The sequence below is a fragment of the Mobula birostris genome, chromosome 24 (genome assembly GCF_030028105.1).
Source record: "Mobula birostris isolate sMobBir1 chromosome 24, sMobBir1.hap1, whole genome shotgun sequence".
NCBI lineage: Eukaryota > Metazoa > Chordata > Chondrichthyes > Myliobatiformes > Myliobatidae > Mobula > Mobula birostris.
Genome location: NC_092393.1, coordinates 2,889,926 through 2,905,250, shown reverse-complemented (window position 1 = coordinate 2,905,250; position 15,325 = coordinate 2,889,926). Strand labels below are relative to the sequence as shown.

Genomic DNA, 15,325 nt, shown 5'->3' with positions numbered 1-15,325 from the left:
TCAGGCCCAGAGCCAGCAGACACACTTCATATGACAAGCCATTCAATCCTGCAAATATTTCCGTGAACCACCTTTGAACGCTCTCCAGTTTCGGCACATCCTTTCTAAGATAAGGAGCTCAAACCTGCTCACAATACTCCAAGTGGGGCCATACCAGTGCTTTATTAAGTTTCAACATTATATTGCTGCTTTTATACACTAGTCTTCTTGAAATGAACGCTAACATTGCATTTGCCTTCCTCACCACAGAATCCACCTGCAAATTAACTTTTAGGGAATCCTGCACAAGGACTCCCAAGTCCCTTTGCACCTGTTTTTTTTGTATTCTCCCTCCATTTAGGAAATAGTCAACCCTTTCATTTCCTCTACCATACTGCATGACCATACACTTCCCAACACGGTATTCACCTGCCACTTCTTTGCCCACTCTCCTAATCGAAGTCCTTTGCTCCCTTTATTCCCAATCAGCCACTGCTTTATCCATGTCAGAATCTCTCCTGTAATTCCATGGGCTCACAGCTTGTTAAGCGGCTTCATGTGTGGCACCTTGTCAAAGGCCTTCTGAAAATCCAAGTACACAACATCCACCGACTCTCCTTTGTCTATCCTGTCTGTTACTTCTTCAAAGAATTCCAGCAGATGTCAGGCAAGATTTTCCCTTGGGGAAAGCATGCTGACATGACGGGCTGAATGGCCAACTTCAGCTCAAATCAGCCTCATGGTCTTAGTGTTCTGCAGGGAGCTACCATTCATATAATGGGCTGAATGGATACAGTGATTATAGGGAGTAAGTTGAACCAATCACCCTGTACTGGTTGAGATTTCAAAGCTTTCTGACTGGAGTGTTGTAGTGATGCTTTCATTCCACTGTGGATGTGAGTCACAAAAATCAGATTTAAGGTTTCTTATGCTAATTACCTGATGGGTAAGTCCCCCATTCATTCGGAGTCCTAGCACCAGCACTTCCTCCAAGCTACACAACAAAAAAAACACGTTCATTTGTCTTTAAACTCAGTAAAGATTTCAATATCTGGAACAGAATCCCTTCGACTTCAGACAACATGATTTACCAGTCCCTGATCTGTGATAGCAGGGTAAACTATTGAAAAAAAAACTGTTCTACATAAATCCATCAAATAATCCCAGTTTCATTTACCATGTCCCATCAAATATTACAGAGTAGGAGGTTAGATGCAGAATAAACTGCTGTTTACATTGCCCCATCAAACTAAGCATAGGTCAGATACAAAATAAAGTTTCATTACACTGAACCATCACGTACTATCAGCTTAGATCAGTAAATTCAAGTTTAATTGTCACTTAACCATTCAGGAATACCAAATGAAGCATTACTCTGGGGCCAAAGTGCAAAACGCAGTACCAACAGTACACACAGCACAAGGCACATAAAAGACAGTAAACACATAAGATAACACTAAAATACAGTCACACAAAAAACTATAGTCCAAGACCCTGGGGCCCATGAATGTTGCAGCAGTCTGCAGTCTTCTAGCTTAACACAATATAGCTTGTCTTCTGCCGAGTGAACACTAGGAGGAAGCACGGACTCCAGCTTGGATGCCGCACCACACTGTGTCTGAGAAAGTGGAGCTCTCCTGACAATCACCAATAAATCAGTGAATCCGACTTGCAGCATTCCACATTAACAGTGTCCAACAGGGTGCTGTGATCCCAAGAACAGTGATTAAGAAGATCACTCGCTGCTAAACTGCACACCGCCTTTGCATACTGACTCGTCTGATGTCTCTCTGATGCAGGCAGCAGTACGATCCACACCAAGTCCAGCTTCTTCCATTTCTCTGCCAATGAGTAACTCACTGAGGGGTAGACCTGCAGTACTTTACATTGTTAATGTCCAGCAGGATCTTGTGATTGTAAAAAATGTTTAAAAAGGACAATAACACCTTCGGTTGGCCCCATAGAACCCACTGCAATTGAACATGCCACCATCTTAGCAGTCCAAAGGAAAGTAGGGCACAGGTTATTTACAGAGTGAAACTTTTTTTGATCCGCCACATCAAACACTCTCAGGCCAAGTAAAAGCTGGTTTTGTTCATTATGTAACAGGAAAATATTTTCAAATGTGGCCAAATGAGGAAATTCCAGGAAATGCTTCCAGGGATATGCAGCCAACTTTCCATACTCTTCCACCACAATGCCTAGAAACGTTGTGATGTTTTATTCATTAGAAGAGACCATTCAGTGGAATACTGGCAGAAAGCATTATCCCTGGGAGTTGTCAACATTAACCCCATGCTCCATGAAGTCTGATCAGGTCTAATACAGGCAAGGCAACTTCTTCCTGATTACTACCCAAATAATCAGTACTAGAATTGAGCAGTAGTTGAAAAAAATAATAACAAAGACAAAAAGACTTTGAATTGGAGATTTAAATGTCTATTACAAGGAGTGGCTTGGTAGTTGCATCAAAGCAGGAAATAAATCCAACAAAGATGTAGGATAATTCCAGTAATTGAAAAAAATCGAAGGATTATTCACTTAATACTGCTGTATTAAATTGTGGAAGCTTATCCTAATGCCTTCTAAAACTGAGTTTTTTTTTGTCAGAGAGCAGAGGTGGGAAAACTGTTTTTTCATTCTTTTTCATGGTATGAGCAGGATGAGCAGGACAAAATTTCCCAATGATACAAATCTTGGAAGAGCGACAAACATTGCAGCTTAGTGTAACATTGCAACGATATTACAGAATCCAATACAAAGTACCAAGGGATACAAGGACTGAAAGAACAAAATTACACAACACATACTAAATAGAACAGTTTTAAAGGATATTCAGTGGCAGAAGCCAGGCTGTGTATGCACTTAAATCACTCACATAAAGAGAGGATGCTAGGATGCATAACCAAAGCCACACATTTCAAACAAGTAAAGTATTGTGTCCAATTCTGGCTAAACCAGAAGATTAAGATGCATGGGATCCAGAGTGCAATTCACATCAAGGTTGCTGGTGAACTCAGCAGGCCAAGCAGCATCTGTAGGAAGCCTGCTGCGTTCACCAGCAACTTTGATGTGTGTTGCTTGAATTTCCAGCATCTGCAGAATTCCTGTTGTTTCCAGAGTGCAATAGGCTGTTTGGATTCAGAACTGGCTTGCGCAAAGAAGGCCGAGGATAGTGGTTGAAGGAACTTATTTGAGCTGGAGGTCTGTAGTTAGCGGAGTTAAACAGGGATCTGTGCTGGGACCTCTGCTGTGTGTGATGTATATAAATGATCTGGATGAAAACGTGTATGGGTGGGTTAGTAAGTTGTGGATGGTACCAAGATTTGTGGAGTTCTGGGTAGTGTAGAAGACTGGCAAAGAATACAGCACGATATAGATCGGTTGCAGATATGGGCTGAGAAATGGCAGATGGAGTTTAACCCAGATAAATGTGAGGTGTTGCACCTCAGTAGGGCAAATGCAAGGAGACAGTACATTGTTAAGGGCAAGGCCCTTCATAGTGTTGCTGAACAGAGAGATCTTGGGATCCAAGCTCATAGCTCCTTCAAAGTGGCTAGACAGGTTGGTTTGGCGGTTAAGGCGGCTTATGGAATACAAAGTACTTGCTTTTATTAGTTGAGGCACTGAGTTCAAAAGTCAGGAGGTTGTGTTGAAACTCTGGTTAGGCCACATCTGGAGCACTGCGTACAATTCTGGTCGCCTCACTATAGGAAGGATATTGAAGCTTTGGAGAGGGCGCAGAAGAGATTTGCCACGATGCTGCCTGGTTTAGAGGGCATGTGCTACCATCAGAGGCTGGATAAACTTGGGTATTTCTTCTGGAGTGTTGGAGGCAGAGGGGAGATCTGATAGAGGTTTACAAGATTATGAGAGGCACAGACAGACTAGACAGAGAGTATCTGTTTCTCATGGTTGAAATGTCTAATACCAGGTGAGGGGGGTAGGTGCAAGGTACAAGGGGGATGTGAAGGATAATTCCCCAGGCTGCTCCACGAGGCGAGAGAAGAGATTGCTGAGCCTCTGGCTAGGATCTTTATGTCCTCGTTGTCCACGGGAATGGTACCGGAGGATTGGAGGGAGGCGAATGTTGTTCCCTTGTTCAAAAAAGGTAGTAGGGATAGTCCGGGTAATTATAGACCAGTGAGCCTTACGTCTGAGGTGGGAAAGCTGTTGGAAAAGATTCTTAGAGATAGGATCTCTGGGCATTTAGAGAATCATGGTCTGATCAGGGACAGTCAGCATGGCTTTGTGAAGGGCAGATCGTGTCTAACAAGCCTGATAGAGTTCTTTGAGCAGGTGACCAGGTATATAGATGAGGGTAGTGTAGTAGATGTGATCTACATAGATTTTAGTAAGGCATTTGACAAGGTTCCACACGGTAGGCTTATTCAGAAAGTTAGGAGGCATGGGATCCAGAGAAGTTTGGCCAGGTGGATTCAGAATTGGCTTGCCTGCAGAAGGCAGAGGGTCGTGGTGGAGGGAGTACATTCAGATTGGAGGATTGTGACTAGTGGTGTCCCACAAGGATCTGTAAAAGTTTTTATAGATATGTAAAAAGGAAAAGACTGGTAAAGACAAATGTAGATCCCCTACAGACAGAAACAGGTGAATTGATTATGGGGAGCAAGGACATGGCAGACCAATTGAATAATTACTTTGGTTCTGTCTTCACTAAGGAGGACATAAATAATCTTCTGGAAATAGTAGGGGACAGAGGGTCCAGTGAGATGGAGGAACTGAGCGAAATACATGTTAGTAGGGAAGTGGTGTTAGGTAAATTGAAGGGATTAAAGGCAGATAAATCCCCAGGGCCAGATGGTCTGCATCCCAGAGTGCTTAAGGAAGTAGCCCAAGAAATAGTGGATGCATTAGTGATAATTTTTCAAAACTCGTTAGATTCTGGACTGGTTCCTGAGGATTGGAGGGTGGCTAATGTAACTCCACTTTTTAAAAAAGGAGGGAGAGAGAAACCGGGGAATTATAGACCGGTTAGCCTAACGTCGGTGGTGTGGAAAATGCTGGAGTCAGTTATCAAAGATGTGATAACAGCACATTTGGAAAGTGGTGAAATCATCGGACAAAGTCAGCATGGATTTGTGAAAGGAAAATCATGTCTGACGAATCTCATAGAATTTTTTGAGGATGTAACTAGTAGAGTGGATAGGGGAGAACCAGTGGATGTGGTATATTTGGATTTTCAAAAGGCTTTTGATAAGGTCCCACACAGGAGATTAGTGGGCAAACTTAAAGCACACGGTATTGGGGGTATGGTATTGATGTGGATAGAGAATTGGTTGGCAGACAGGAAGCAAAGAGTGGGAATAAACGGGACCTTTTCAGAATGGCAGGCAGTGACTAGTGGGGTACCGCAAGGCTCAGTGCTGGGACCCCAGTTGTTTACAATATATATTAATGACTTGGATGAGGGAATTAAATGCAGCATCTCCAAGTTTGCGGATGACACGAAGCTGGGCGGCAGTGTTAGCTGTGAGGAGGATGCTAAGAGGATGCAGGGTGACTTGGATAGGTTGGGTGAGTGGGCAAATTCATGGCAGATGCAATTTAATGTGGATAAATGTGAAGTTATCCACTTTGGTGGCAAAAGTAGAAAAACAGATTATTATCTGAATGGTGGCCGATTAGGAAAAGGGGAGGTGCAATGAGACCTGGGTGTCATTATACACCAGTCATTGAAAGTGGGCATGCAGGTACAGCAGGCGGTGAAAAAGGCGAATGGTATGCTGGCATTTATAGCAAGAGGATTTGAGTACAGGAGCAGGGAGGTACTATTGCGGTTGTACAAGGCCTTGGTGAGACCACACCTGGAGTATTGTGTGCAGTTTTGGTCCCCTAATCTGAGGAAAGACATCCTTGCCATAGAGGGAGTACAAAGAAGGTTCACCAGATTGATTCCTGGGATGGCAGGACTTTCATATGAAGAAAGACTGGATGAACTAGGCTTGTACTCGTTGGAATTTAGAAGATTGAGGGGGGATCTGATTGAAACGTATAAAATCCTAAAGGGATTGGACAGGCTAGATGCAGGAAGATTGTTCCCGATGTTGGGTAAGTCCAGAACGAGGGGTCACGGTTTGAGGATAAAGGCGAAGCCTTTTAGGACTGAGATTAGGAAAAACTTCTTCACACAGAGAGTGGTGAATCTGTGGAATTCTCTGCCACAGTTGAGGCCAGTTCATTGGCTATATTTAAGAGAGAGTTAGATATGGCCCTTGTGGCTAGGGGGATCAGAGGGTATGGAGGGAAGGCTGGTGCAGGGTTCTGAGTTGGATGATCAGCCATGATCATAATAAATGGCGGTGCAGGCTCGAAGGGCCGAATGGCCTACTCCTGCACCTATTTTCTATGTTTTCTATGTTTTTCTATGTTCTGGGACCTCTACTTTTCGTGATTTTTATTAACGACCTGGATGTGGGGGTAGAAGGGTGGGTTGGCAAGTTTGCATACGACACAAAGGTTGGTGGTGTTGTAGATTGTGTAGAGGATTGTCAATGATTGCAGAGAGACATTGACAGGATGCAGAAGTGGGCTGAGAAGTGGCAGATGGAGTTCAACCCAGAGAAGTGTGAGGTGGTACACTTTGGAAGGACAAACTCCAAGGCAGAGTACAAAGTAAATAGCAGGATACTTGGTAGTGTGGAGGAGCAGGGGATCTCGGGGTACATGTGCACAGATCCCTGAAAGTTGCCTCACAGGTGGATAGGGTAGTTAAGAAAGTTTATGGGGTGTTAGCTTTCATAAGTCGAGGGATAGAGTTTAAGAGTCGTGATGTAATGATGCAGCTCTATAAAACTCTGGTTAGGCCACTCTTGGAGTACTGTGTCCATATCTGGTCACCTCACTATAGGAAGGATGTGGAAGCATTGGAAAGGGTACAGAGGAGATTTACCAGGATGTTGCCTGGTTTAGAAAGTATGGATTATGATCAGAGATTAAGGGAGCTAGGGCTTTACTCTTTGGAGAGAAGGAGGATAAGAGGAGACATGATAAAGGTGTACAAGACAATAAGAGAAATAGATAGAGTGGATAGCCAGCGCCTCTTCCCCAGGGCACCACTGCTCAATACAAGAGGACATGGCTTTAAGGTAAGGGGTGGGAAGTTCAAGGGGGATATTAGAGGAAGGTTTTTTACTCAGAGAGTGGTTGGTGCCTGAGTCAGTGGTGGAGGCAGATACACTAGTGAAGTTTAAGGGACTACTAGACAGGTATATGGAGGAATCTAAGGTGGGGGCTTATATGGGAGGCAGGGTTTGAGGGTCGGCACAACATTGTGGGCCGAAGGGCCTGTACTGTGCTGTACTATGTTCTATGATAAGTTTTTTTACTCCGAGAGTGATGGGTGCCTGCAATGTGCTGCCTGGTATGCTGGTAGAGGTTTAGAGGTTTTTGGAGGGACATGGACATGGTGTAGGTAGGAGGGATTAGTGTATGGGTGTTTTTGATTTTTTTTTAGCTTTTTCAGCACAACACTGTGGGCCAAATGGCCTGTTCCAGTGGGGTACTCCTCTATGTTCTACATTTTAGGAGGATGTAAATATCCCCAAAGAGTGGAAGGGATTCACTAGAATGGCTTTGGTGATGACAGATTTCAGTTATGAGGTTTAAAAGAGAAGACTGCAGTCTTTGCCCTCAGAGTAAGATTCTAGTACAATGGCAGCTTGCTTGGATGCAACAGCCTCTATGGGGTCAACCGAGGATGTTATTATCATCTTAAATGTATTTTTTACAATCGCAAGTCCCTACTGAACATTAAGAATTTAAGTTATTGCAGATCTACCCCATAAGCAAGTTGCTTGTTGGCAGAGAGACTGAAGGAGCTAGATTTGGTGTGGATTATGATGCTGCCTGCGACAGAGAGGGGTTGGTATGCAAAGGGGGTGTGCCATCTAACAGCGAGCGATCGTCTTGGTCACTTTTCTTTTGATCACAAGACCCAGTTGGGCATTGTTAAAGTCCAAGTTATTAGTTTATTGGTGAACACGGGAGCCTCATGGCCTTGGTCACAGTGAGGACTAGTCCTCAAGCAGTGGAGGGTCCTGGGGGGAGGGTGCTTAACCAGAGTGCTGCGAGTGGTATGGTGCGGTGTCCATGATGGAGCCAGGGTGCCATCCCCCAGCGCTCACTCGGCAGAAGACAGCTGTACTGTATTTGACCGCAGACTGCTGCAACATTCATGGACTCACGGACTTGGACTACAGGTGTCCTCCGCTTTTCGAACGTTCGCTTTACGAAACCTCACTGTTACGAAAGACCTACATTAGTAACCTGCTTTCACTAACAGAAGGCGTTTTCACTGTTACGAAAAAAGCAGTGCACGAAAAAAATCAGCGCACGATAACAGGCAGCGTGCCCCGAGCAGCCGCTCTCCCCCGGATTTGGAACTGCATTCTCGCCGACATTGCTTAAACACGTGCCTGTGAGCAGTCGTTTGCAAGATGAGTTCTATGGTGTCGGAAAAGCCTGAAAGAGCTCGTAAGGGTGTTACACTTAGCGTAAAACTAGACATAATTAAGCATTTTGATCATAGTGAACGAAGTAAGGACTAAGTGAGTTTGGCTTGTGGAAGCTGACGAAGATGGTGTTGAAGAGGTTTTGGCATCCCATGACCAAGAACTGATAGACGAAGAGATGATGCAATCAGAAGAGGAAAGGATAACAATTGAAACCGAATGAGTAATGATAAAGTACGACTTTAATTTTGAAAGGATACGTTGGTTTAGGGGATATTTGCAGGATGGTTTGAGGCCTTACAAAGAATTGTATGATAGAAAAATGCGCGAGGCTCAGCAGTCAAGCAAACCTTCCACATCGGCCACAGCAGACGACGAACCTCAACCTTCGACATCGAGGCGGGCAGTGATATAAGATGAGCTGCCTGCTCTAATGGAAACAGACGACGAGATGACACCCCAGTGTCCCACCACCCCAACCCCCAGGCCGTGGACAGATACCAATTCACGGAGAATGCAGCAGTAGCTGGGAGACACACAGCACATCTCTAAGAAAAAAGCCAAAATAAACATGCTAATTAATTAGGTGCCGCCCGACACATAATTGTCGGCCCAGATCAGAGGCGATGCATTTCTGTTTTATGAAGAGCACCTGTCGTCGAACCGTTTGTGGTGGAAACAGAATCACTCAGGCTTTGCAGTTAGGAAGGGGGAAATAGTTTGTTGGGCTATGAGAAAATTGTGGGGAAATGGGATTCTACAATGAGCCAGTACAGAGCCAAACTCACTATTTGCTGTGAACCCCATCTCCAAGACAATGTTGTCAATAACTAATTAACATTATTTCTAGTATATAATCATCAAAAGCAAAATCAAACTGATTTACGTACATGTCCAACTCACTTTGCGGTACCCTCTTCCTGGTTCCATGACCAAACTGTCTCACCTCCCTGAGCCAGTGATCTGGCTCCAGAGTCTGTATCCTTGCCTCTCTGTGTGTTTTACCGTCACCCCTTGGTACAAACCGGCCATGGGCACCTAGAAACAAAAACAAAAACAACACTTACCTCACCTACCACTGTCCTCCTGTCTACACCCCGGTCTCATCTATCACTGTCTCCTATCTACACAGGTCTCACCTGTCACTGTCCTCCCTCCCACACAGGTGTTGCCCAACATTGCCCAGACTAATATACATTGCTCCCTCTTACTATATACATTACATTTCACCAACACTAATCATTCATACAGTACACGTCTCACTATACACTAACCCAACAAAAACATGTCTCATTGAGAACCTCTCCACTTACAATGTTCCTCGACGTCGAGAATGATTTGGGTCCAATCAATGTCTGTAGATTTTAAGGTCTGTTCCTTCTGCCATTTATGCTCGGCTTTTGTGCTCTCAATGCATGAACTCAAATTAAGAAAGAATGTATTTACCATAGAGGGAGAGGAACAAAGATTTATTGGGCTAGTTCCAGAAGTGGTGGGTTTGACAAGAGATTGAATGGAAGGGGGTCTGTAGTTTCTAGAGTTTAGAATGAGAGAAGTTCTTGAAATATACTAAATTCTTAAAAGGCTTAATAGGTTCCTTGGCTGAGAAGTCTAGGACTGGGAGTGAGTGTGTGAGGTAGGAGGAGAGTTCAGTTAAGGATTAAGACATAGGCTATTTCGGACTGAGGTAAGAAGAATTTCTACATTTTGAGGGTAGTAAACCTCAAGAATGCCCAATCTGGGGAGGGGCGGGGGTCAATTCTTTGGTTCATTCAAAATCTGAACTTTGGGAGAATCTAAAAACATACAGATGATTCTGGGAAAGTCAATGACAGAGAAGATCAGGCATGATCTTGGTGAATGGTGGCATATGTTTGAAGAGCTAGGTGATCTAATCTGATTTCTTATATTCTTATTAGCTGACTAAATAACTAGAGGCTCAACGATCTGGGGGAGATTGCTGATGTTGTCTCACTGATCACGCCAGGGGATTTAAAGAATTTTGAGCAGTATAATTGGAGGTATTCTCAGTGCCTAGAGGTGTCTTGGGTATGTAGTCCATGTTTCTGAAATTTAAAGGATTGGTAAATAATGGGTATATAGCCATGATCTTCAACCAAACATTGCCTCAGAGAGCCAAGTGCTATGATGATGAGCAAGAGTTGGTGGTGAATTTCATCACTAACACCTTCCTTTACTGAGAGGTGGTGTTAAGGTGGAACCTGACCATCATTTTGCAAGGTTTCATCATAGATCTGTCTGAACCACTCTGTGGTTCCTGTAGGTTGAAAGTTGTCAGGTTGACTACCAAGTACGGACTGAGAACTGCTACCTTTGTGAGATTCTTGAGATATTTGACAGTGATTTTCTTGCATCGAAGTTTGATTTTGATATTGTTTTGCAGCCTGACTGATGGAAAGAAGAGGCACTGATTAAGTATCAACAAGTCCTTCAATTGTTGATACCTGTTTTGGTACAGCTGAAATAGACATGTTCTGATATGATGGTATATCCTAGTAGGTACCACAGCCCGTACCAAGTTTCTGTACAAGACTTTCTGATGATGCCATGCTTCTAAAATTTCTTCAGGGGAGAATTTCCATTAAAATTGGCTTTCTCAATAGCAGAGTAATTTTCAGATCTGTCTCTGTTAGGATTATATGTGAGTGCCCTGTATAACGAGGACCCCACTGCCACCTTCCTCTCTTCCTTCCTTTTCTAAATTGCCTCCTTGACTTCCCTGTACTTTCTACTCCTTTCTAGTGAGAGCTCAGGCTAAGTTTTTTTCTTGTATCAGTCCAGATGTAGTGAGGCAGACCTGCAGACCTCTATTCATTGCAAGTGCCGGTGGTGTAAAGGACTGGGAACATAACGTTGAAATAGTGAGAACTCACCTGGGCCTACCCCGAGGTACTGCATTCCTCTCCAATATCCCAGGTTATGGAGGCACACAGCTCCCTGCAAAATAAGCAGACCACACTGGAGAAGCTCATCAAGTACCAGGAAATGGAATAGACCAGGCTACTAAAGAGAGACGCTGATCCACTTCAAAGTGTTGATAGATTTTCATCTCGATAAAATACAAAGATAGCTAAATGACATTGCAATATAAATAGTGCATTCTTAATTTCACAGCTTTTCTATCTTTTCTGGCTCCTAGTCTCACATTCCAGTTATTAAATCATGCCCTAGCTTTCTGACAGGTGCTATTCAATCTGCTTCAATCATCCTTTCAATTAATTTTAGGTTACAACTTACTGCATTAATATAAACTCTCCTTTTTCCCCATTTCCTTCGTCATCTTAAATTTACAACTTCTAACCATGAACATTGGGACAGCCAGCGTGCTGGAGGAGCTGAATGATGAGCTCCTGTTTTTAACCTACTCCCCTCCCCTCCCCTCCAGCCTCTGGTAGGAAAGTTCCAGGGGAACAAGTTGTTCTCCAATAACATCTTTTCTCATACTGAGGCTAATGAAAACATCTCAGCATTCCAACATTGCTCAAGGTGAGATAAGCTAATGCAGTGTATAGCACAGGTTAAAGGTGCCATGATTTTGGTTTGGTAGCCTCACTCCTACAGTACTTTGAGCTAATCAGCTAATTACTCCCTTCAGCCTTTTCAATACCTCCTCTATCTTACATTTAAACGATCTCCTGCATGTGGATACACAGTAATTTGAGAGAGTAGCCTACAGCTTCCTTCCCTAACTTCCATCACTGAGTGTTCAATCTCTCCTCTTGTGCAGCCCAGTAAAAAATTACTCAATAAAGCCATCTCTTAGCCAAGTTAATTACCAAATTAATCTTCAACTTTCCTTAAATCATCAAAGCCTGCGCACACATTTCAGCCATCGACACACTCACTGCCTTGGTTTTCATGATATCAGTTACTGTGTACATACATTGGTCTATAAATCCTTCCATGCAGGGACCAGTGTGTCAAAGCAGCTCCAGTGTGGTCCGAGCCCCTCTGATCTATGAACAAAGGTTGAGCTAGACAAGAGGAGCTGCAATTCAGAATGAAGATGATGGGTTGGCAGGACAAGGCCTGCAGTTGTACAGGTCAAAGCCACTGATAAATAAGACAAGGGAAATGAAGCAGCATTTACAGTTAGCCATCAACATGCTGAGCCACAGTAACATCAAACACACAAATGGGTGCGAGCATTGTGGAGGCATTACAATAAAGCCTCCAGTTCCAGTGCAACACACAGAAAGTGCTGGAAGACCTCAGCAGGTCAGGCAGCATCAATGGAGGGAAGGAGAAATTAAACGCTCCATGCATTCCATTTGGAATCTCTCCAACTGACATTAACACAAAGTCAGACAACGTACACTGTGACTTGGTCCATCTGCACAGACAGATTCTTACAGCCCACAGCTGGGAGTTACATCCTGTCAGTTCACTGACTGGACACAGTCACAAGTGTTGAACACTCCACTCCACTCCAAACATGCTAACATCCAAATTCTCTTACATTTTTAGCAAAATTTGACACTTCGTATTGATGGAATCCTGCCTTTTCCAGAATATTCCTTGCTACATTGTACATCTCTGCCACCAATTGTTGTTCAGGCATTCTCAGAACCTTCTCTTGGACCTGTTTGTAAAGGGCCGTCCCTCTTTCCAATGTCAACTGATAAAGAGACACATGAAGGTCACAGAGAGTTAGAATCTCCTCCAGTTCTTTCTCCCACAACTCCAAGCTCTGTCCTGGGCGTCCAAAGATTATGTCAACAGATGTGCGACCAAGGTAAAGATTCCTGGCTTCTTCCAGACTCCAAATGGCTTCCCGGACTGTGTGATCTCGTCCCAGGATTTTCAAGTCATCGTTACGTAAAGCCTGTGATTAATTGGCCAAGAATACAGAATAAGACAGAGAACTGGTGGACAGGATAGTTGCAGCATAAGAAATAGGAGCAGTAGGCCCTCTGGCTCTTTAAGTTTTCTCTAACATATAACATGTTATCAACACCTCTTACTGCACTACCCATGTCCATTGATTCCTGACTTATTCAAACATTTATTGATCTATTTTGAATGCACTACCCCAATAAAGTTAGAACCTACTGCCAGAAATAACCTACTGTACTTCGAAAAGCAGTTAAAAAGATATAAGCAGTTTTTGTATAAAATCCACTGATATATTTTCTATAGTACTATGCCCAGAATTAATTCCAATGCTTCAAATGAGGACAAATTAATTTATGTTGTTATTTATGTATGTTGTCTGAATGAGTTTTGTAGGCTCATCAAGAGGATTAAGATGCATGGGATCCATCACGATATGGTCGTTTTGGATGCAGAAAGAATTGTTTGATGGGTCTTATTCTGCTGGAAGTCCATGACTGATGGTATTCCCCAAGGATCTGTACTAGCTCTTCTGCTGTGTGTGATATATTTAAATGAGTGAAAATGTGGCTGGGTGGGTTAGTAAGTTTGCAGATGACACAAAGATTGGTGGAATTATGGATAGCATATAAGATTATCAAAGGATACAGTATATGAGATGCAGATTAGTTTCAGATATGGGTGCACAATGGGAGATGGAGTTTAATTTAGTAAGTCAGAAAGTTTTGTTGCAAGTTTATAAAACTCTGGTTAGGCTGTGTCTAGAAGTACTGTATTCAATTCTAGTCACCCCCTTATAGGAAGCTTTGTAGAGGATGCAAAAGAGGTTTACCAGGTTGCTGTCCGGACAGAAGGTATGTGCTATAAGGTAAGGATAGACAAATTAGGGTTGTTTTCTCTGGAGTGATGGAGGCTGACAGGAGACCAGAAAGAAGTTTATAAAATTATGACAGGCATAGATAAAAGTTGACAGCCAGTACCTTTTCTCAAAGGTCAAAATGTCTAATACTAGAAGGTATACATTTAAGATGAGAGGGGGAAACTTTAAAGAAGATATGCAAGGCAAGTTTTTAGACAGTATGGTGGTTTGGGTTGAGCCGTTTGATGTTGCGGTATTAGCTTGCAGATGTTTCATCACCAGTTGGGGTGACATCCTCAGTGTGCAATTTCTCTCTGGGAGTGCTCACGTTTATATAGCACCCCCCCCCCCCCGTTCACTTGCCTCGGTCCTGATTGGCTCTTTTGCTCTTAGGGGTTCATCTATTTTCATATGTTTGTTTATGGAGTTATTAGAAGAGAGCCTCACCCTTTTCTCTCCTGTCCTGATCCCAAATGCACCTTCATTCTCTGGTACTCTTTTGTGCTTAAGCATGGAGGGTGCCTGTAATGCACTGTTAGGAGTGGTAGTAGTGGTGGTGGCATTACAGGCTCCAGACAGGCAGATGAATATGCAGAGAATGGAGGGATATGGATCATATACAGGCAGAAGGGATTGATTAGCTTGATTACCTTGGTGCAAACTTTCTTATGTTCGTCATTCATTTATTTTTTCTACCTTCTTTTAGCCCCTCTTATTTTTTACTAATAAATTCACTGTAATTTTCATCTCTTACAAGTGTCACAGGAATTATTTGTTTCACTTTAATTTCTGCAATTTTACTCATCCAGGGAGCTCCAAATTTGGATCTCTTCCCTTTCAATGGAATGTGTCCACTGTCTGCCTAAACTATTTCCTCTTTGAAAACTTCCTATAGTTCAATTCATGCCAAATATCTGTTATTGCCATTATATTGTCCCACGTGCTGCTCCTCCATAACCTCACTGGCATGCATTCATGCATTTATTCATTTTCATATCAAAGACTGCCTTGGATTTTCCTGCTGTCTGACACCTCGCCTATTTCTGTCCTCTCCTGATCCCTGTTGCGTTCTTGTTCTCTGGTCTGGTTGGTACTCCTCTCTTCAAGTAACTTCACATCCTGCTTCACAAGTTAACCTTTCGGTGTTGACTGCCCTGCTACA

At 43.2% G+C, this 15,325-nt stretch overlaps 1 protein-coding gene across 4 annotated transcripts in view; it reads right to left on the bottom strand.

Annotated features, from left to right (window-relative positions):
* The window catches only part of rsad1 (radical S-adenosyl methionine domain containing 1), a 101,704-nt gene that overhangs the window by 50,015 nt on the left and 36,364 nt on the right, over positions 1–15,325 (bottom strand). For all 4 annotated transcript variants that reach the window (XM_072242174.1, XM_072242175.1, XM_072242177.1 and 1 more), the window contains exons 4-7: positions 12,931–13,296; positions 11,345–11,408; positions 9,341–9,488; positions 919–973 (exon numbers count right to left, since the gene is read on the bottom strand). In XM_072242174.1, the coding sequence (XP_072098275.1) occupies positions 919–973; positions 9,341–9,488; positions 11,345–11,408; positions 12,931–13,296 (633 nt within the window). The remainder of the gene's footprint in view (positions 1–918; positions 974–9,340; positions 9,489–11,344; positions 11,409–12,930; positions 13,297–15,325) is intronic.